Source organism: Capricornis sumatraensis, chromosome 2, assembly GCF_032405125.1.
Source record: "Capricornis sumatraensis isolate serow.1 chromosome 2, serow.2, whole genome shotgun sequence".
Taxonomy (NCBI): domain Eukaryota; kingdom Metazoa; phylum Chordata; class Mammalia; order Artiodactyla; family Bovidae; genus Capricornis; species Capricornis sumatraensis.
The window spans coordinates 102,341,321-102,364,560 of NC_091070.1; the positions used below are offsets into that span (position 1 = coordinate 102,341,321).

A 23,240-nucleotide genomic window follows, 5' to 3' on the forward strand; every position below is an offset into this window, starting at 1 on the left:
GAACTGAGTTATCACTTCTAAGAACTTAGTTCTCTGTCTCCAACTGCCCTTCCTTTTTCCCTCCAGGCCGTGTACAACGGCCCTAACCCAACTACAAAGGGAAGAGTGTTCTTTTCTGAAAACTCTTTCCTACCCCTCCCCCACCCCATTCTTCACCCTGCCCCCACCCTGCCTGCCTTCTGTGTGCTCATTGTCTTCATCTCTTTCCCCACAACTCTCTTTCTCTTTCTCCCCGGAGCCAGCACTGTTTCCATTGGCGTGACCAGCGGGATTGTCTTCTGTGGAATCATTGGACACTCTGTGAGGCACGAGTATACAGGTGTGCTGAACTAGCTTATGTAGGTCTTTCTTTCAGCAGGCATTGTGCCTTGCCGCTGAACTGGGTGGGAGGAAGGACAAAAATTAGCCAGACGTGGACCCTGTGCTCAAAGGTTTACAGTCTTCCAGGTGAAACCGAGCCATATCGGTTGGTCCCTGGACAGCTCAATGAGTAAAAAATGTGTATTTCTGGGTCTATGATTGCGTATAAGAAATATGCAGTCTTTAGAGGGGAACCATGGTAGGCCATGCTTCCCTGGTGGCTCAGATCGTAAAGAATCCACCTGCAATGAGGGAAACCTGGGTTCGATCCCTAGGTTGGGAAGATCCCCTGGAGGAGGGCATGGCAACCCACTCCAATATTCTTGCCTGGAGAATCCTCATGGACAGAGGAGCCTGGTAGGTTACAATTCATGGGGTCACAAAAGAGTTGGACACAACGGAGTGACTAAGCACACACACACAAATGGGAGGCCATAAGCTCAGGGAATGATGGGCCTTTATGTTGATTTCCTGTTAACTTTAAATGATTACTCCTTTTAATTCCTGGGATAGATGAGGACTGATTCTTAAAATTATGAATATTGGCATTACTGAAAAATGGCACTAATCTCAAAAGTAAGTAGGTGTTATCTCAAGATTTCACTGCTCTTTCCTGTTCAATCCTATTAGGGTTTTAAATGCTCAGAAATAATACATTTAAAATACTGCATATATATAAAACACTGAAACAATTATGTCTGAAGTATTACAACTCTGAGATTTTCTTCAAAATAATACAAGGTGGAGAGTAGATGGTTAATGGTTTGGGGGCCTGGGTAATAGATGTATAGACTCATGATACCATGCTTTATTGTATGGTCAAATTTCCCCATAATAAACTGGCTTTAAAAAATGAATATCTTAATCAGGGGTATTCAAGTTTATCTCAAAGTACAACATTTAATACTTAATTGAGGGCTTACTAGCAGCCCAGCACTTCACAAAGTTCTTTATGTGTATTAACTTTTTAATCTCCATAAACTACCCCCTGAAAGAAGTACTGTTATCAACCCCACTTTACAAATTAGAAAACTAAGGCATGGAAGAGTTTGAATATTTTGCCTGAGTAATTTACGCATAGCAGAGGTAGAGCTTAGATCCAAACCTGCACAGCCTGGTTGCAGAGTCTGTGCACTGCAGTGTATTACCTTTAGAAATATCCCCTAAATGAATCCTACAGTTCACACCCCTTCCAGCCTTATTTACTTACTCTTACAAAATCAAATGAAGGCTCATGCACAGAACATGCAGACCCAATTTTGTGCCTCCTTTGGAGGTCAGGGGTCCGTGTCCAAGCTTACGTATATCTATCTTAAATAGCAGAAGACCAACTATACCTCATCTAAGAGCCCTCAGGCCCTGCTCACCATCCCGCTTAAGAGATCCTCTCCATATTCAAGGCCCTTCTAATCCTTGAGCAGATCATCCCCTTAACCTCTTAGATGGCTAGTTAACTCCTGGTATATTCTAAAATGGGGTTTAGCCTCTAAGTTATGTTATCCAACGCTTATAGCCATTGGATATATGCTATATATATCCATGGGCTATAGCCGGCCAGACTCCTGTCCATGGGATTTCCTAGGCAAAAATACTGGAGTGGATTGCCATTTCCTTCTCCAGGGGATCTTCCAAACCTAGGAATTGAATCCAGATCTTCTACATTGCAGGCAGATTCTTTACTGACTGAGCTATGAGGGAAGCCATTGGCTAAACCTGGGTAGTTGAAGGTGAGATTGCTGTGTCATCTGTGAAGGCAAATGGAGTAAAGGGTAAAAATGCCATCTGAGGACGATATGCCCTGGATTACACTGAGATCAATGGCTGTTTTCTCCTTGTTCTTTGCCTTTCTCTCTTCTTCCTATTATAGTCATTGGTCAGAAAGTCAACATAGCTGCCAGAATGATGATGTACTATCCAGGAATCGTGACCTGTGACTCTGTCACCTACAATGGCAGCAACCTACCAGCCTACTTTTTTAAAGAGCTTCCAAAGAAAGTCATGAAAGGTGTTGCAGATTCTGGACCAGTGTATCAGTGTCTGGGCCTTAATGAGAAAGTGTGAGTGTGGGACATTGACCTTGCAGTACTTTTTAGTAAAGAAGTGGGAGAATTATGATAGCAAAAACAGTAGGTCACCAATTTCAGATTTGAAGCCATTTCAGAAAATTAAAATCTAGTCCTTCCCAGGCCAAAACCGAGATTTCAAATTCCTTCATCTTCCTCCCTCCCACTGATAGTGTAACATGCTAGAAGATGCCAGTCTACTGTCAGTTTTCAGACTATGATGGTTATTTATCAAAGGTTGTACAAAAAGAAGAGAGAGTCTTCTCATTTGAGTATCTCTTTGGACTCAGAAGAACCCAATCACCAACCATTAACTATTGATCACTTCAACTGTGTGTTCAGGCATTGATAGGGATTACTCCTCTTCCAGGTGCTTAGTGACACACATTCTCCCAAAGCCCAGTTTGGGCTCACTTAGGAGCTGAAAATCCCTCAGTATCTTCCAGTCATTTTCACGATATGTTCAAATTCCTTGCAATGACACACAAAGTAACCACCAGCCTTTCCTACCTTATCTCCTCCTACGTCCCTTCCTCTGGGGGTGTCTAAGGGGATTATCCTCTCTTTCATTCATTCCATCCCCAGTCTACTAGGAAAACCGCAGCCAATTTTTGAAATCCAGCTCAAGGATCTATTCCTTTCTAAAGCTGCCTCTGAAAGCTACCCAATCCCAAGTCCAACGGTTTAGCTCTTTCCTCCTCTGTGTAACTCTGTAACACTCAAAATAACCACTGACTCAGTGTGCTTTTCACTTCCTACACTGGGAGCTTTTTGAGGATAGTGATTATTTTTTGTTCATTCTTATATCCCCAGTGCTTGGTAGGCATCAATAATGATGAATAAATGAATGAACAGCATGGGAAGCTCTATATAGTAGTGCTTGGTGGATGGAAAGTGAAAAGGTATTATTCCTTACATTAGCAAGCTAGAATCTAGGTCTTAAAGGGTCAGATAATAGAATTAGGGCTGTAATTGGTTCAGTGAGTCTTTACTATTCATCTTTGTATTCCCAGGGCTCAGCACTGTTCTTGGCATGTGTAGATCATCAATAAAATGCTGTTTGAATAAATAAATGAATAATAATATTTTGTGAGCCCTTATTAAATATTAGGGACTTTACCTCAATATCAACTATATGAGGTAGAAACAAACTAATATTAACTCCATTTTATAAATTTAAAAATGGAGACTCAGAGATTTGTTAGATGACTTGTCCATAGTCATACATCTAGTAATTTGTGGAGCCACATTGCTTTCAGATGCCACAGTAATGCTGCATTATAGTTAACCTGGAGAAGGAAATGGCAATCCACTCCAGTACTCTTGCCTGGAGAATCCCATGGACAGAGGAGCCTGGTGGGCTACAGTCCCTGGAGTCACAAAGAGTCAGACATGACTGAGCGCCTAAGTGCATAGTCAACCACAAAATCTCAGTGGTATACAATAGTACATTTTTATTTATCTCATGAATATGTGGGGTTCAATTGCTCTTGGCTGGATTTGGCTGATCTTGCCTAGGCTTGTTCATATGCCTGGGGTTGAGCAGGTTATCATCCAGGATGGCTTCAGACAGGATAACTGGGAATTGTGGCTGACATAACTGGGGCAGTGACTCTATGTACCTTATATTGGGCTAGCCCAGGCAATATCAGAAGAGCAAGAAAGAGCAAGTCTAATGCACAAACATTTTTCAAACCTCTGTGTCATGTTTGTTAGCATCCCATGGGCCAAAACGTCCACAAGGATGAGCCCAGCACGGGAGGACACTGCAAGGGCATAGATGCAAGTAGGGTTGAAGAGGTGGAGCCATTAATGCAGTCAGTCTACCATAGAAACACCATTTCTGAACTACCAGGACTATGTGATCCTGAAACCTGCCCTCTTTTTCGTTTCTCTATACCATCTCTGAAAATAAGAGACTATAGAAATACACATACAAATATGAACAGGGCCTGGTTCCTGTCCTGAAATCCAATGGGGAAGACAACATACACAAAATTAGTGCTATTGGAGACTTCAGTATGTGCTACAATACAAAGGCGTATCGAAATATTTAGTATGATCGTGTAGACAAGGGAATGAGTCCTTTGTTGAAAAAGTCATTTGTTTAATAAGAGATGATATAATGCAGTGGACAAGCATATGCCCCGATCCTAGTTTTAGATATTGACTCTGTCAGTATCCTCTGTCACCACTAACCATGGGATCTTGTTCATGTTAAACTCTCTGTACCTCAGTTTTCTCATTTGTAAAATGGACATAATAATAATAATACCTTTTAATCAGCTTTTTGTCTGGAGTAAAGAAAATGATTATGTAAAGCACTTGAAAGTGCCAGGCACATAGCATGTGTTCCACAAAGATGAGCTGTTATTGTTTGAGCAATTGGTAGAATCTTTCTGTGCTGGGAGACGATACAACACATCTAACTTTATTGGGTCCCCTACTGAGTGTCTGGTTTCCCTGGAAGAGGGTCAGTTCTACCAATGCAGACTCAACAAGCATTTTTTGAACAACATATCAGGCTCTGTGGTAAAGGCAGCTACGTAAGTTGTTTGGAGACTCTATTACCAGGTAAGAACTTCTTTGTTCCCTTCCTCTTGGCATCTGCACCTCTTAAGTCAGGGGACAGACTCCTGGTAGAGATTGGAAAGGAGGCTTTCTGGGAACTAAGAGCTAGTCCCTCTGGCTTTCAGTATTTCCCTATTTTGACACTAACATCTTTTTTTTTCCTTCTCTTCAGCATGTTTGGGATGGCATACCTCATCTGCAACAGAAATGAGCGTTACCCTTTGCTGGGTAGGTAGTGGGCCTTGATTTTTAAACCTCTTTATTGAACTATAACATGACATACAGAAAAGTACACCAATAATAAATCCTCAGCTTAGTGAATTTTCACAAAATGAACATATAATCGCCATCCAGGCCAAGGAATTAACAAAGGAAAAAAAAAAATAGCAGTACTCTGGAAGCCCTCAAATGCTTTATTCCTCTCCCTTTGAATTACTTCAGTTCAGTTCAGTTCAGTTCAGTTGCTCAGTTGTGTCTGACTCCTTACAACCCCATGGGCTGCAGCACGCCAGGCTTCCCTGTCCATCACCCACTCACCACCACCATCACCTAAATTACTTAGGCCTGTTCTTAAAATTTAAATGAATGAAATCCTACATTGCATAGTTACATAAGCCTTCGTTTAGTCAACATTATGTTGTGAAATTCACCCATATTATTGGCTGTATCTATAATTCATTCATTTTCATTGCTATGTAGTAGAGTTGGCCCTCTGTATTGGCAGTGTCAGCATCCACGGATTCAAACAACCACAAAGCAAAAATACCTTTTTTAAGAAAATTCCAAAAAGCTAAACTTGAATTTGTTGCACACAAGCAACTATTCATGTTGCATTTACATTGTATTTGCTATTACAATTCATCTAGAGATGATTTAAAATATACAGAGGATATGTGTAGATTATATGCAAATATGCCATTTTCTATAAGGGACTTGAGCATCTGTGGATTTTGTATCCTTGGGGGTCCTGGAACCAATTTCCTGTGGGATACAGAGAGATGACTATATTCCATTTTATAAATATACAACAATGTATTCCTTCTGTATTTGTACATTTGAGTTGTTTCCAGTTTGGGTTCTTATGAATAATACTGCCATAGAAAGTTTTGTACAAGTCTTATGATGAACATATGTTTGCATTTCTGCTGTTGGGTATATATATGTATGCTGCTGCTGCTGCTAAGTCGCTTCAGTCGTGTCCGACTCTGTGCGACCCCATAGATGGCAGCCCACCAGGCTCCCCCATCCCTGGGATTCTCTAGGCAAGAACACTGGAGTGGGTTGCCATTTCCTTCTCCAATGCATGAAAGTGAAAAGTGAAAGTGAAGTCGCTCAGTCGTGTCCGACTCGTAGCGACCCCATGGACTGCAGCCTACCAGGCTCCTCCATCCATGGGATTTTCCAGTCAAGAGTACTGGAGTGGGGTGCCATTGCCTTCTCCAATATATATGTATATACAGGTGATATTGTTGCAAAAGGTACAGTTTTGGTAGATGACGCCAAATAATTTTCTAAAATGGTTGTTTGATTATACTCTGACCGATAGTATTACAAATGTTCTATTTGTTTTTCATTCTTACCAACAACTTAGTTTTATCAGTCTTTGTACTTTTAATAATTCTTTTGGTATTATAGTGGTGTATCATGTGGTTTCCATCTATTCCAACCCTGATGTGGTTGAGCGCCTTTTCCAAATATTTATTGGCCATTTGGAAATCATCTTTTATAAAACAGACACTTTTGTCTGTATAAGATCTTTTGTTTATTTTTCAATTGGGTTGTATGTTTTTGTAGATGTGTTGGAATTATATATTCTGAAAATAAGTCCATTTGTTTTTACTCTATGTAACTTTCCCCATTCTGTACTTGCCTTTTTATTCTATTAGTGATATAATTAATGAACACAATTTTTATTTTAATGAAATCCATCTTACTAGGCTTTTCCTCTGTAGTTAGTGCTTTTGTACACTGTTTGTGAAATCTTTCCTCACCCACAAATCATGAAGATACTTTCCTACATTCTCTTCTAGAAATTTTGTTTTCGCTTTTACTTTTAGAGCTGTGACCCAAAAGGCAGTGATGTTTTTGTAATTCTTGGTAAAAGGGACCCTATCATAAGAAAGCTAACTCAAGACTAGACAGGGAAGTAGACATAAAATGAGGTAAAGAGACCGACGTGCGGCTTGGCCTGCGGATGCTGAAGGCCGCCGTTTCTAATAATGGCTTGTAGTTTCCTTCTGTCAGAAGGAATAATGGTTTGTAATTTCCTTCTGTTAGACCTGAGCATACCTAAAAGTATCATTATAAATTAAATCCTGGTCATATCTGTGTTAGGGGAATTAAGAGGAGGCTCTGCCCCATACTTTGGTGGGGTGGGGGTGAGGGGCGGTATTAGGCCAGAATCTTGATGTCAGCATAGTCTAAAAGAAAGCAACAGTTCCAGAACAGCAAAGAGCACCCAAACCAGCAGTAATGCCTCACTTTCAGTGCATTCAGGTAGTTTTCAGAGTTTGCATGCACATCATTTCTTCCAAGTCCAGACCCCCAAACTCCTGAAGGCTAGAAAGGAGAGGGAGTGTCTACTCTCACCTTTCTCCAAGGCCTTACTTTCCATCCTAGCATATGCTTATTGTGATCATGACTGATAGCAAATGGAAATCTTAACTCTCTTTCTACAAGGTTGAGTACTCAGTATGATGGACATACTAGAACACATTGGTATAATATATATATATTTTGCAGCTGGTCCAGTTGCCTTTTTGCCCTGATTTCACCAGAATAAGATAAAAACCAGGCCTATATATCGTTCCTTAAAGCTGTAAGCAAAAACAGACTGTCTGAGGTTAGCAGGATGGAACGTACTCTTAGAAGAGCTCCTGTACAAGAACTTCTATATGCACACTGACAACAAAACTAACATGAACAAAAAGTGTTTTTTCAAGGGTCAAAAATGCATACAATACTCTCAGATATTAGGACTTTGTTTAAATAGAAACAAGGCACGCATACTTCAAGTCAAGAGGTCCTCATTTCAGAACCCAACAAAAGAAAGAATTCAGAAGTTCTTACCTCTATGTATTGTATACAAATAGAACACAAAAGGCTAGAAGAGTCTGCTCTGCGGCCTTCTGGGCCTTATCGTCTGAGTTCTTGTGTAAACTTTAAGCCAAAGAAGTAAAGTGAAAGTGAAGTCACTCAGTTGTGTCCGACTCTTTTGCGACCCCATGGACTGTAGCCTACCAGGCTCCAAGGAAGAGTACTAAACATCTCACAAAACCAAATTCAAATGCATTTTCAGAAAGGAAATGTTTCATCTAAAAGAAGCAGGATGGTCTACAGAGTAGTTCTCACTAAATCTTACCCAGAAATTTACATTACCAAATAAACATGTAAGCTTCTTTGTATGAAATTCTAAACTTAGAGTAGTGGTCTTGGTTTTAAATAGATTTTAAATAACACTTGGGTATGTATTAATTCTATCAGCTGGGGGAGAAAAGGGCACTCCACAGTAATCAGTCCATCAAAGAAGGAAGAGTCAGCCCTTATTTGTTCTCTAGCTGTTTTGACAGGAACAACCCCACAAGAGACTGAGCCAGACTTGCCTGTAACTGTGCAGGAGTCTTCAATGGAGGCGTGGATCGACAGTGGCCTGCTGCAGGGCCAGGGGCACTGACTCCAACAGTCCTGGGAGCAGGGGCATACTGACATAAGTCCTTTTGAAGGAGGTTGCGATTACCACCATTACCCCTACGATAGTTTGGCCTCAGGCCAAACTACAGGGAGGGAACATAGTCCCACCCATCAGCAGAAAATTAGAGTAAAGATTTACCAAGCAAGGCCCCACATGTCAGAGCAAGACCCAGTTTGCCCCTCAGCCAGTCCCTCCCATCAGGAAGCTTCCATAAGCCTCTTATCCTTCTCCATCAGAGGGCAGATAGAATGAAAACCGCAATCACAGAAAACTAACCAAACTGATCACATGGATCACAGCCTTGTCTAACTCAGTGAAACTATGAGCTATGCTGTGTAGGGCCACCTAAGATGGACAGGTCATGGTGGAGAGTTTTGATGAAACGTGGTCCACTGGAAAAGGGAATGGCAAACTACTTCAGCATTCTTGCCTTGAGAACCCCATGAACAGTATGAAAAGGGAAAAATATATGACACTGAAAGATGAACTCCCCAGGTCGGTAGGTGCCCAATGTGCTACTGGAGAAGAGTGAAGAAAAGCTCCAGAGGAATGAAGAGGCTAAACCAATGTGGAAACGACGCCCAGATGTGGATCTGTCTAGTAGTGAAAGTAAAGTCCAACGCTGTGAAGAACAATATTGCATATTAGGTCTATCAAGATAAATTGGAAGTGGCCAAACAGGAGATGGCAAGAGTGAACATCAGAAATTTTAGGAGTCAGTGAACTAAAATGGACCGGAATGGGCAAATTTAATTCAGATGACCATTATATCTACTACTGTGGGCAAGAATCTTTTAGAAGATATGGAGTAGCCCTCAGAGTCAACAAAAGAGTTTGAAATGCTGTACTTGGGTGCAGTCTCAAAAATGACGGAATGATCTCTGCTTGTTTCCAAGGCAAACCATTCAATATAACAGTAATCCCCATCTATGCCCCAACCACTAATGCCAAAGAAGCTGAAGTTGAACGGTTCTATGAAGACCCGTGAGACCTTCTAGAACTAACACCAAAAAAGATGTCCTTTTCATCACAGGGAACTGGAATGCAAATGTAGGAAGTCAAGAGATACCTGAAGTAACAGGCAAGTTTGGCCTTGGAATACAAAATGAAGCAGGGCAAAGGCTAACAGTTTTGCCAAGAGGATGCACATGTCATAGCAAACACCCTCTTCCAGCAACACAAGAGATGGCTCTACACATGGACATCACCAGATGGTCAATACTGAAATCAAATTGATTCTATTATTTGCAGCTGAGGATGGAGAAACTCTACATAAGCAGCTAAAACAACATCGGGAGCTTACTATTGCTCAGATCATGAACTCTTTATTGTAAATTCAGATTTAAATTGAACAAAGTAGAGAAAACCATTAGACCATTCAGTTCAATTCAGTTGCTCAGTTGTATCCAACTCTCTGCGACCCCGTGGACTGCAGCACGCCAGGCCTCCCTGTCCATCACCAGCTCCTGGAGTTTACTCAAACTCATGTCCATTGAGTCGGTGAGGCCATCCAACCATCTCATTCTCTGTTGTACCCTTCTCCTCTTGCCTTCAATCTTTCCCAACATCAAGGTCTTTTCAAATGAGTCAGTTCTTTGCATCAGGTGGCTAAAGTATTGGAGTTTCACCTTCAACATCAGTCCTTCCAATAAGCATTCAGGATTGATCTCCTTTAGGATGGACTGGTTGGATCTCCTTGCAGTCCAAGGGACTCTCAAGAGTCTTCTCCAACACCACAGTTCAAAAGCTCAATTCTTCAGTGCTCAGCTTTCTTTATAGTCCAACTCTCCCATCCATACGTGACTACTGAAAAAACCATAGCCTTGACTAGAGGGACCTTTGTTGGCAAAGTAATGTCTCTACTTTTTAATATGCTGTCTAGTTTGGTCATAACTTTCCGTCCAAGGACCAAGCATCTTTTGATTTCATGGCTACAGTCACCATCTCCAGTGATTTTGAAGCCCAAGAAAATAAAGTCTGACACTGTTTCCACTGTTTCCCCATCTATTTCCCATGAAGTGATGGGACCAGATGCCATTGTCTTAGTTTGCTGAATGTTGAGCTTTAAGCCAACTTTTTCACTCTCCACTTTCACTTCCATCAAGAGGCTCTTTAGTTCTTCTTCACTTTCTGCCATAAGGGCAGTGTCATCTGCATATCTGAGGTTATTGATATTTCTCCCAGCAATCTTGATTCCAGCTTGTGCTTTATCCAGCCCAGCGTTTCTCATGATGTACCCTGCATATAAGTTAAATAAGCAGGGTGACAATATACAGCCTTGACATACTCCTTTTCCAATTTGGAACCAGTCTGATGTTCCATGTCCAGTTCTAACCCTTGCTTCCTGACCTGCATACAGATTTCTCAAGAGACAGGTCAGGTGGTCTGGTATGCCCATCTCTTTCAGAATTTTCCACTGGAGAAGGGAATGGCAAACCACTTCAGTTATCTTTCCTTGAGAATCCCATGAACAGATCATTCAGGTATGACCTAAATCAAATCCCTTACGATTCTACAGTGGAAGTCACAAATAGATTCAAAGGATTAGATCTGATAGAGTGCCTGAAGAACTATGGATGGAGGTTCATGACATTGTATAGAAGGCGGTAGTCAAAACCATCCTCAGGAAAGAGAAATGCAAAAAGGCAAAATGGTTGTTTGAGGAGGCCTTACAAATAGCTAAGAAAAGAAGAGAAAGGCAAAGAGAAAAGGAAAGATATACCCATTTGAATGCAGAGTTCCAAAGAACAAAAGGAGAGATGAGAAAGTCTTCTAAGTGATCAGTGCAAAGAAATAGAGGAAAACAATAGAATGGGAAAGACTAGAGACCTCTTCAAGAAAACTAGAGATACTAAGGGGATATTTCATGCAAAGATGGGCGCAATAAAGGACAGAAACAGTATGGACCTAACAGAAGCAGAATATATTAAGATGTGGCAAGAATAACAGAACTATACAAAAAATATCTTCATTACCCAGATAACCACAATGGTGTGCTCACTCACCTAGAACCAGACATCCTGGAGTGTGAAGTCAAGTGGGCCTTAGGAAGCCACACTGTGAACAAAGCTAGTGGAGTTGATGGAATTCCAGCTGAGTGGTTTCAATCCTAAAAAAATGAGGCTGTGAAAGTGCTGCACTCAATATGCCAGCAAATTTGGAAAACTCAGCAGTGGCCACAGGACTGGAAAATGTGAACATTTTTCATTCCAATCCCAAAGAAGGGCAATGCCAAAGAGTGTTCAAACTACCACACAATTGCACTCATGTCATGCTCTAGCAAAGTGATGCTCAAAATTCTTCAAGTAAGGCTTCATGAACGGAGAAATTCCAGATGTTCAAGCTAGATTTAGAAAAAGAAGAGGAACCAGAGATCAAATGCTGACACCCATTGGATCATAGGAAAAAAAAAAAGAATTCTGGAAAAACATCTACTTGTGCTTCATTGACTACACTAAAGCCTTTGACTCTGTGGATCACAACAAACTGTGGAAAATTCTTTGAAAAATGGGAATACCAGACCACCTTACCTGCCTTCTGCAAAACCTGTATATAGGTCAAGAAGCAACAGCTAGAATGGGACATGGAACAATGGACTGGTTCAAAATTGGAAAAAGAGTACGTCAAGGTTGTCTATTGTCACTCTGCTTATTTAACTTAAAAGCAGAATACATCATGCGAAATGCTGGACTGGAAGAAACAAAAGCTGGAATCAAGATTGCTGGGAGAAATATTAATAACCTCAGATATGCAGATGACACCTCCCTTATGGCAGAAAGCAAAGAGGAACTGAAGAGCCTTTTGGTGAAAGTGAAAGAGGAGAATGAAAAAGCTGGCTTAAAACTCAACATTCAGAAAACTAAGATCATGGCATCCAGTCCTATCACTTCATGGCAAATAGATGAGGAAGCAATGGAAACAGTAACAGACTATTTTCTTGGGCTCTAAAATCACTGCAGATGGTGACTGTAGCCATGAAATTAAAAGATGCTTGCTCCTTGAAAGAAAAGCTATGAGCAACCTAGACAGTATATTAAATAGCAGACACATTACTTTGCCAACAAAGATCTGTCTAGTGAAGGTTTTTCCAGTAGTCATGAATGAATGTGAGAGCTGGACCATAAAGAAGGCTGAGTGCTGAAGAACTAATGCTTTTGAACTGTGGTGTTGGAGAAGACTCTTGAGAGTCCCTTGGACTCCAAGGAGATCAAACCAGTCAATCCTAAAGGGCATCAATCCTGAACATTCATTGGAAGGGCCAATGCTGAAGCTGAAGCTCCATCAGCTTCGCCACCTGATGAAAAGAACTGACTCATTAGAAAAAGACCCTGATGCTGGGAAGGACTGAAGGCAGGAGGAGAAGGGGATGACAGAGGACGAGATGGTTGGATGGCATCATCGACTTGATGGACTTGAGTTTGAGCAATCTCCAGGAGTTGGTGATGGACAGGCAAGAGTGGAGTGCAATCCGTGGGGTTGCAAAGAATTGGACATGACTGAGCAACTGAACAACAGCAACATGTTTCTGTGACTCCTTCTGTCCACCGAGGTTTCAAAGATGGTAGGCTGAGTTTGAGATTTCAGTCAGGGTATCCTGTTATTCATATTTAAAAACATAAGAAAAATAAGAATGATAGGGTTGTAACCCAAGCTGACTTATTTTCCTTTTTTCTTTTTCTAATTTTTCTCTATTGTCTACAGTGAGCTTATGTTCGTTTTATTTTATTTTATTTTTTTATATATTTTTTTATGTTCGTTTTATAATCAGAAAAATGGTATAATTTATTTTTTAAATTTATGTTGTTCTTATGATTAATCATATATATGAGGTTTTTTAAAAAAAACAAATTGATTTTTTTTTAATCACTGTTAACTCTTCTTGTAGCCCTGAGTAAGTATAGTTCCTCATTTACGAAGAGTAAGTTTCCTTCACAGAATTAAAAGTAAAAATATTTTATCCATCCTGTACAACATGAGAACCTTAACTTTATAAATTGATTTCTTCATGTAATAAGCTGTAGTTACTTCTAATGTGTTATAGAAAAAATAGAAAAAGGAAAAGAAAACAAGCATTAGGGTCAGATAACCCTGATTTAATTCCTGATTGTATATTCTAAGCAAATCTCAGTTTGCGACACTAAAATTAAATTGACATCATAGTGAACATTATGAGAATCCTTTCCCTCACAGCTTATGGGCATCAAAAAACAAAACAAAACAAACAAACAAACAAACCTGTAAAACCACACTACTAACTGTAAAGTTCTAGCTGAAGATTAAAAAAAAATTTTAAAGTGCACAGGACCTCAAGAAACTCCATGAACAATGCCATGGAAATTCCAAGGGTATTCTTAGAAGCAGTATCACTGTGTGCTTTTTTATATCTCTAGACAATTTTACGTTGATTGGGTTTGCTCCCTTTTTGAAAAACAAAAATAACAGGACGTGAGGAGGAGATCAAATACTTCATGTGCACTATGAAGAAATTTTTGATGTCTAACTGCAGTCAAGTCCTGATGTATGAAGGAATAGCGGGATATGGAAAAAGTCAGATACTTGTGGAAATTGAGTACCTGGCCCAAGGTGAGAACCACAGGTGAGTGTCTTGCAATGACCACTTTTTTGTGGATCCAGAGAATCCTGACATCCGTAAGAATTTCATGTGTTTTAATGTTCCTCTCCTTTTATAGGTTGCCTCTTATAAACTACCCGCAATCTATCAGTTATTATTGGGTATCATGCCCCTTATGCTAAATAAGTAATTAATGAGAAACATATTGAAGTGAGAAAATAAAAAGCTGGGTTGACCCCTTGAGATCCTAATTTAATGCCTGGAGGGGCTTGGATATCGATATTTTAAGTTTCCTAATGCTCAGACAGTTTGAGAACAAATGGTATAGATGCTGAAACCAAAGCTAGATTTGGTCTGAAGCAAATACATAAGCTTATCCTGTAGTTGACAGGGAATCACTAGTTCAAATCACTGAGCCCTGAGAATGTGGTTAGAGAACGGAAGGCCTCTGGATTTTCCTTTGAAAGGCAGAGCTAATGTACTTGCCTCTTGCTATTTGTCTCTTTTCAAAGAAGGAATGTCATGGGGGCTGCCTTTGGGACAACCTGTCTCATGGAGGTGAACAGTGTGGTATTCAATAACAGTGACGATAACCAAGACAATGGTAATTGTGTCACACATCCTCTCACCATCTAACATAAAGGCTTTATGGGGAAATTCTTATTAGTCTTAGTTTTGGCTATGTTTCTACTCTCTTTAAATGTCAGGCCTGAGAGAGGCTAGTTTTTGAATGTATTTAACATTCCTGAGGGAATAATTCAAAATAACCAAAGACATTTTATTTATTCCATCACTTACTGAGTATTTATAGTACCCAAGTGTTGTATTAGTTTGCTAGAGCTACTGTGACAAAGCACCACTCACTAGATGGCTTAAACAACAGAAGTATATTGTCTCTGTATATAGGAGGATAGAAGTCTTAAGATCCTGGTGGTGTAAAGTTGGTTCCTTCCATCAGCTGTGAGGGACAATCCGTTTTGTCCCTCTTTCCTAGCTTCTGGTGGCTTGCTGGCGATCACTGGTATTCCTTGGCTTGTGGGAGCACTACGCCAATCTCTGCCTCCATTTTCACGTGATACTCTCCATGTGTGTTGTCTGTGTCCAAATTTCCCCCTTCCCCAAAAATACATTTAAAAACTCCCTCTGATTCCTGACTTTCTTATAAACAGGACTATTGCTATTGTGTTGACTAAGATCAGCTTCAATCAAAATTTTTATACCATCCAGATACTCATGGCCAATGTACTAGGTCTGGATACTTGCAAACATTATAAAGAGCGACAGACTAACCTTCAAAGTAAAGTCAAGTCACTGTTGGATGAAAAGTTCCATTGTCTTCTTAATGACATTTTCCATGTGCAGGTAACGAGCTGGTGTTTAGACTCCTGTGAGAAGTTGTTAAGGGGCAGTGAGGCCACCCCTCTGTCATGCTTTATGACACTGCATCTCTTTGGCTTTCATGATACTTTCCTTTTCTTATCTAGGGCATCCAAGGTGGTAAGGAAATGGCTCCCAATCCTTGAATGAACACCCACCTTCCTAAGATATATTGGTACCAGACTCAAGAAAATCCAGATAAACACCCGCTGATTCATTTTTTTTTCCCCTCACCTTCCCATCCTAGGTATACTATACTAGCTAGTCAAGGGCGCAGAATCCCTCTGCTCCCAAAGGTGATTGCCAATGCAAAGATAAGAGTGTGCCGTGTTTGTTCTCATATCTATTAGATTCAATGACATAGAGTATTAGAGCCGGAAGAGATGTTATGAATTATCTAACATACGAGGATTTTAAGGCACAGGACAGTAAAGTGAATTGCCAAAGACATACAACTAGTAGTTCCCTCTGCTATTTTCCAATACTCAATATTCTTATAATTTTTTATATAGTTCCCTATTTCACGAGAGGTTTCCAAGATGAGCACCATGAGAAAGCAAAAGCAGTTGGAGGCGTTATTTATGAAGATCTTGGAGCAAGTAAGAGCGTCTATGGGTCAGATAATGGAGGGGAGGGGAGAAACTGGGCATCTCACCACAAAGCCAGGTTGCCTCAAGAGTTTGGATTCCAATGACAAGAAGCTGTGAATTATGTGAAAGCTTTAACCCAAAGTGTTTCATTGTCCTCCATCCTTCGAAACCTCAAGGTGAGAATCTATTCAGAATTTAGTTGTATTTGGAAGGAGTCCTTTAACATTACTCCTGAGAGTTTGGCCTCTTCTTAAAACCAGTCCTCTTTTTTTCCCTCCCTCTGTATAAGAAGCAATCTGTCAAACCAGATATGTATACAGGCTCTGCAGTCAGACTGTAAGAGCTTGAGCCCTTAGGCCTATCATTTGCTACCTAGGTAAGCTTGATCAAATGACTCCACCTGTCCATGCTTTTACTTTTTCTTCTATAAAGTGAAGAAATAATAGTACCCAGCTCACAGGGTTATAAAGTTTAAATGACTAGATTATGTGTAAAACACTTAGAATAGAGTCTCTCTTATTGAAGCCACTCAGCCAATGTTAACTTTTTCTCTCTGAGTAATATCATGACTGTGCATTATATGCGGGTGATCACCAACTTTGTATCCCATTCCCTATTTCTCTTGTAAGCACCAGAACCATATTTCGAAGAACCTTCTGTGTATTCCACTTGGATATGGGGAATCATACCCAGTTCAGTGTCTAACACTACATTCATTTTTTTCCCCTACTTCAGTACCCGATCTTCCGCATCCTGATCCTGACCTTTGATTTAGTTAATAACAAGCTCATTCACACGTCATTCAAGTTACCTTTGCTACCTTCCTCACTATTTGCCACGTCTGCATCTACTCTGTGGCCAAGTCCTACATGTCGACCTCAGACCGACTCTGAAAGCCTTCCATCCTGGGTTCCCCGCTAGAGTTCAGGCTCTTTCTCTTCTGTTACTATAGCTTTCCAGCTCATCTCTGTGCGTCACACCTCTCCACGGCAATTCGTCCTCCATATAACTGCCAGAGTGTATGCAAATTGCTCCAGCCTCTGCTTTACACTAGTCAAACAAATCTCAATACTAATGAGATAAAAGCCAAAAGACTTTTTTTAACCTTGGAGAAATGCTACTCATTGTTCAGTGTCACCTCTTCAGTGAGAACTCCCCCAAATCACAAGGCATGACTAATTCCTCTCCCACTCTGCCTCTGTAACACTGTGAACATACTTCTTCTTATGTTTTCCATACTGTATTGCAATTTGCTACTTAAATCTGTGTCTGTCTCCCTCAGGAGATTGTGGACTTCTTAAGGAGAGGGAGCCTCTTGTACATTTTTGTATCGCTATTGACCAGAAGAATGTTTGGCACATAATAAACAATTCAAGTTTGTGGCAATAAATGTACCATAGAACTTCCTTCTTCTCCACTGCAGGCAAATAAGGCCATATCAGTAACTTCTAAGTGTCAGATTTTGAGGACTGTTTGCATCACAAATATCCAGGAAGCTTAATGAAATATATGTATTTACGAGTTCTATCTGAAACTGAAAAAGGCTTGGTTTGAGCCTAGGAATCTGTTTAGTTTGTTTTTAAAATTCCTCAGTGGTTCTGATCCAAATCTAGTTGGAAACTGTGACTAAAGCTGTGCTTTGACTCAGTGCTATGATGACAATCTTTGGACCATTTACTATCAGTGTGATCTTGGGCAAGTGGCTTAATTTTTCTGTGCCTTAATTTTCTCAGTAAATAGAGTCAATAGTGCCACCTCTGTAAACATTATGAAGATTTTTAATGAATTAATTTATGGAAGTGCATCACACAGTGCTGGGAACATAGTAGGTGCAGTGTAAATATTGGCTTTTATTCACATTAGATATGACCCAACTCAATCTATTAAAAATTTTTTTTTAATTTATTTGGCTGTTCTGTGTCTTAGTTGCAGCACACAGGATCTTCAGTCTTCACTGTGGCATGCAAGATCTTATAGTTGTGGCATGTGGGATCTAGTTCCCTGGCCAGGGATCAAACTGGGGCCCCTTGCATTGGGAGCAGAGAGTCTCAGCTGCTGGACCACCAGGAAGTCTTTGGTCTTCTTACTTTAAATCTATGGAAGCTGGGGCCAATGATGTACTGTTGAATTCATGTGGGGATTTTGGTTCTTGCTTTACTCTCCTCAATTCACAAATAATTCACTGATAAGACCATTCTATGACTAAAACTCACATTCCTATCTGCCCATAGATATTTTTAAAGATATGAGTTTTTAAAGATATTAGTCAAATACAAAACAAAGCAATGGGATGCTAACCCCTATTCATTAAAATGTTCTCAGAGTCAGTGAAGAGCTTACAGTCTGGTGACAGAATGTGTATGTGATAAGATAGGCTATATAATATTTCAGAATGTGTATGTGATAAGACAGGCTATATAATACTTCAGAATGTGTATGTGATATGACAGGCTTCGTCTTCTGAAATTTGGAAGTACCCTTCACTGCTTTGGTTTATAAAAACACGTAGAGGGAAAGAATTGCTTAACAATCACTTCTCAGAGGGAACCAAGAGAAGCCAAGAGTAGTCTGGAGCAGTAAGAATGGGAAAAGTTTTCTCCATTTAGAGATCTTACACTATGGAAATACAGAGCCCACTCCACAAGGGCTCACACTAAAGTGTGAGCTCTATGTTTTGTCTAATACTGCATCCCCAGTGCTTAGAACAGCACCTGACACTAAGCGATGCACGGTCAATGCTTAATGAGTAAATAAATAATTCAGACTAGTTAGGGAAAAGTAGTCTACATGCAAAAAGGACACTGGATCCGTTGTTAAGTGTAACGTGCTATAATTCAAGCTAGAACAGCATAAACTGCTGCCAGGGCAAAGACCAGATCAATTCCTCTCAGCACTTTGCCTCCAGCACCCAGCCCAGTGAGTGCTTGGTAAAGACGTATTGAATAGATGTTGGCTGAATAAATGTCAAATAGGTATTTCCAGGAGACCTGCATTTTTCAATAAATTAGAATGACTTGAAGTAAATCTCAGTTATTTTTATGTGATGGGTATTCAACTTGACTACAACCCATCTATCCTATACATCATCTTGTCACAAAGATCTGACCAAGTATGAGTTTCTTCCAGCCAGTTCAGTCCCGGTGGTCACAAATTCCAAGTTAGCAGAATCTAAATTATCACAAAGATACTGGAAAGAAAAGATTTAACTTAGCTTCGCAAAACTCAGTGGAAGCACATGTATACCCATACATATGTATAAAAAACTGAACTCATGGGAGTTCCCTGGTGGTCCAACTAGGATTCAGAGCTCTCACTGCTGTGGCTCAAGTTCAGTCCCTTGTCAGGGAACTGAGATCCTGCAAGTCTGGTGGTGCAGCCAAAAAACAAAACAAAACCAAAAAAACCCTGAAGTCCTACAGCATTTTTCCTTCTATTTCTTCGCCTTGTTTAGACAGTGAAAGAGGAAAGGATTATTTTCATCATTGACGAGGGCCAGTTTATCGATTCAGCCTCCTGGACCTTTATGGAAAAGCTGATCCGGTCTGTTCCCATCTTCATCATCATGTCCCTGTCCCCCTTTGTCAACACGCCCTGTGCAGCTGCCAGTGCCATAATGAAGAACAGGAACACCACCTATGTCACCCTGGGGCCTGTGCAGCCTAAGGACATCCTCAACAAAGTCTGCCTAGACCTCAGTGTCAGGGGCATCCCCAAAGAACTGGACACGTGAGTAACCCATTTATTCTAAGGCCCTGACAGCTGCACTTATTCACCAGGTCCAAACTTCATCAGAGTCCTTAGGTTGTGTCTGAAAGCACCCATTTCAGTATTCTTGCTGGTCCTGCCTTTCACAGGGGCCATTGAACGTGCTTGATAGGATGGATGCTGCTCACCTCTTCTTTTTATGGTCCCTGTTACATTATGTTCAACTTTGCTTAGAGGCATGAGTTTTGTTTCCCTTTCATCAAGCTGGGATTAGGTACACTCAACTCTAACCTACAGTGACTAAGGTCACAGTCATGGGCAAGTGACATGAAAGGCAAATTGGTAAACATTAAAGACCACAACCCACAACTGAGCCAGGCCTTAGTCACCAGTAATAACACGGTCTGCTACTGGTGTTCCTTTTCATGGTAGACGTTGCTATCTTCTCTGTGACTCCTCTGCTGGGTCTTGTCAGCAGTCCCCTTAACAGCATAGACAGTGCCCCTTCCTTAGCTGTCTGTTTACAACTCACCATGATATCTGTTCTTTATAATGAGGTTATCTTGCTTCTGGAAGAGCAATGTCTCAGACACCAGGCGTGAATTTGCCATGTTCTCTCCCTTTGACTCCCTGTCTCTCCCTCTTTATCTCTGTATTTATTTATTTAATATGTATATATTTATTATATACATGCATTACCTTTTGATCTAGCCTTCCTAATTCTGGGACTGTGTCTCAAAGATATATTTACAGGGAACTATACTCAAAATTTTGTAATAACCTATAAGGGAAAAGAATCTGAACATATATATAACACAGTTATATGTATGTGTGTGTGTATATATAATCACTTTGCTGTATACCTGAAAATAATACAACATTGTATATATATTGACAAAAATATGAACACGGTTGGACATATGGACACGGTTTTTATTGAGGCATTATTTATACTAGTAAAAGACAGAAAACAATCCAAATGTCCATCTCTAAGAGGACAGTTAGAGTTAAGTAGGATGCATCCACAAAATGGAGCCCTACATAGCTACAAAAAGAAATAAGAAAGTTCTACTGCCATAGAGGGATGACCAAGATACATTACTGAGGGAAAAACAAGGGGAAGCCTAGTGTGCAGTATGTACAAAGTGGTGTTTTTTAATCTAAGGAAGGGAGTGAAATATATATGTGCATTTTCTGTAGTTTTTGAAAGAAACCTGGAAAAGATAAGCCAGAAACTAATTTAAATGGTTACTTATAAGGTGAGGTAGGGAAGCAAGACTGAGGGTGTACCTTATTACATAGTCCTGAATTTGGAAAGATTTAAATGTTTATGTAATTTTCAAAAATGAAAGAAAAAGAAGCAAAGGCAATCCCGAAAAATGGAAAACAAACCAAAACAAATGGAGAAAGAAATGTGATTATTTTTGAGTGATTGAGAAGATTCAAATATGTTTCCTTCCTAAAAGATAGTTCTTTGATATAAATAGGTTGCCTCATTTTCACTACAGGTATCTGGCAGAGGGAAGCTGTGGAATTCCGTTTTACTGTGAAGAACTGCTTAAAAACCTAGACCATCACAGGGTACTTGTTTTCCAAGCAATGGAGTCTGAGGAAAAGACAAATGTGACCTGGAATAACCTGTTCAGTAAGTCCTGTAATGATGGTTCTTTCTCTCACTCTCCTTCTGAAGAGAGGGTGGCAAGAGTAGGCTTTTCTGTAGGCTTCTTCCTGAAAGGGTTTGAGGAGGCAGTGAATGCTGGACTTGATATCCCAGACTGTGAGAGAACTTAACATTGCCTGGGACTCACTGAACTGAGAGGAAGAATGTAGACCTGTCATCGAAATGAAAGAACGGAGAATCTTAAAGCCCAGAATCAGAAGTGGTGAGGGATGTGGGTGTTATCAGGGGGAAAGAATAACTTGTTTCCCAGAGGTAAAATGATTATCTCAAAGTGAATTGTCAACCAGGTTTTCATGGTACTGAGACATGCAGAAGGATGAACTTTGAGATAATGGCACAAAGAGGCCAGGTGGAATTTTTAAGGAAATGGTTTTGTTGAAGGGAGAAGGGTGGGGGTTGGGGAAGGGGTACAGATGCGAGCTGGGGTGTAGACGATTAGGATTAATGTGAATGATAGGAAAATGTCTTGGCTGGGTGTGCTAGTTATTCAGGGAGGTGGCAGTGATAAGGAGAAAAAATAATATGCTAGCAAAAAAGAAAGGAAGGAACTATATTTAGAAGAAAGGAAGAACTATATTTAGAAGAAAGAAAGAAACTATATTTAGACACAAAGGTTTACGAGGCAGCATCTATGCTATGAAAAAAGAGTTAGAACAGTGCAATCAAAAGAAAATTTTAGCTTTGAAGTTAGGAGTCCAGATTTCAGTTCTCCATATGACATTTAATAGCTGATATTTAGGGATTAGTCACAACCTTTATTGCCAGCTACTTGCTCTATAATGTAGAATAAAGGAACTCAAATCTTCTCGCATTTATTCACTCAACAAAGGTCTACTGAGCACCTTTCCTGTGTCTTACACCACAGTAGGCATTCTGGGGATCTCTTTGAATATAAACGAAGTGACTGAATACAATAATACTTTGTTGCCTCGATGAGTTTCTTTAATTAAACTTTTTGAGGTGATCATAAATTTACATACAGTTGTAACAAGTATTGGGTTTCCCATAACGTGTTATGGGAAAACTCAAATGAACTTTCTGGCTAAAACAATAATATGGAGAGATTCTATTAATATATACCCTTTGCCTGGTTTTCCCTCATAGTAACATCAGCAAAACTCTACAGTATAATATCACAACCAGTATATTAATATTGATACAGTCAAGATACATAATACTTTCATCACCACGAGGATCCCTCATGTTGCCGTTACAACCACTCCACTTCTTTCCCACCCATACTTCCTTCCCTGGTAATCACGAATCAGTTCTTCATATCTATAATTTTGTGACTTTAAGGAATTTTTATAAATGGAATAATACAGTATATGTAATCTTTTGAGATTGTTTTTCACTCAGCATAACTCTCTGAAGATTATCTGTTGTGTGTATTGGTAGTTTGGTCTTAGCGGTTGCTGAGTAGTGTTCCATGGTATGGACATACCATAGGTTGTTTAGCCACTCACCTGTTGGAGGACACCTGGGCTGTATACAAAAAAAAGAATGCTAAAAAACAGTATTGAGTCAACTGACAAAACTGGAATATGAACAGTAAAAGATGATAAGTATATTCTACTTATGTAAGAGAATTGTTATTCTTGGGGAATTCAGAGTAAAGTATTTGGGAGTA

The 23,240-nt window shown here is 40.0% G+C and overlaps 1 protein-coding gene across 1 annotated transcript in view; it reads left to right on the plus strand.

The window, feature by feature from the left end:
• The window catches only part of ADCY10 (adenylate cyclase 10), a 95,678-nt gene that overhangs the window by 19,149 nt on the left and 53,289 nt on the right, over nt 1-23,240 (plus strand). The window contains exons 10-17 of the mRNA XM_068965159.1: nt 243-319; nt 2,228-2,417; nt 5,167-5,222; nt 14,128-14,281; nt 15,427-15,619; nt 16,147-16,233; nt 19,676-19,950; nt 21,438-21,574. Coding sequence (XP_068821260.1) covers nt 243-319; nt 2,228-2,417; nt 5,167-5,222; nt 14,128-14,281; nt 15,427-15,619; nt 16,147-16,233; nt 19,676-19,950; nt 21,438-21,574 — 1,169 coding nt within the window. The remainder of the gene's footprint in view (nt 1-242; nt 320-2,227; nt 2,418-5,166; nt 5,223-14,127; nt 14,282-15,426; nt 15,620-16,146; nt 16,234-19,675; nt 19,951-21,437; nt 21,575-23,240) is intronic.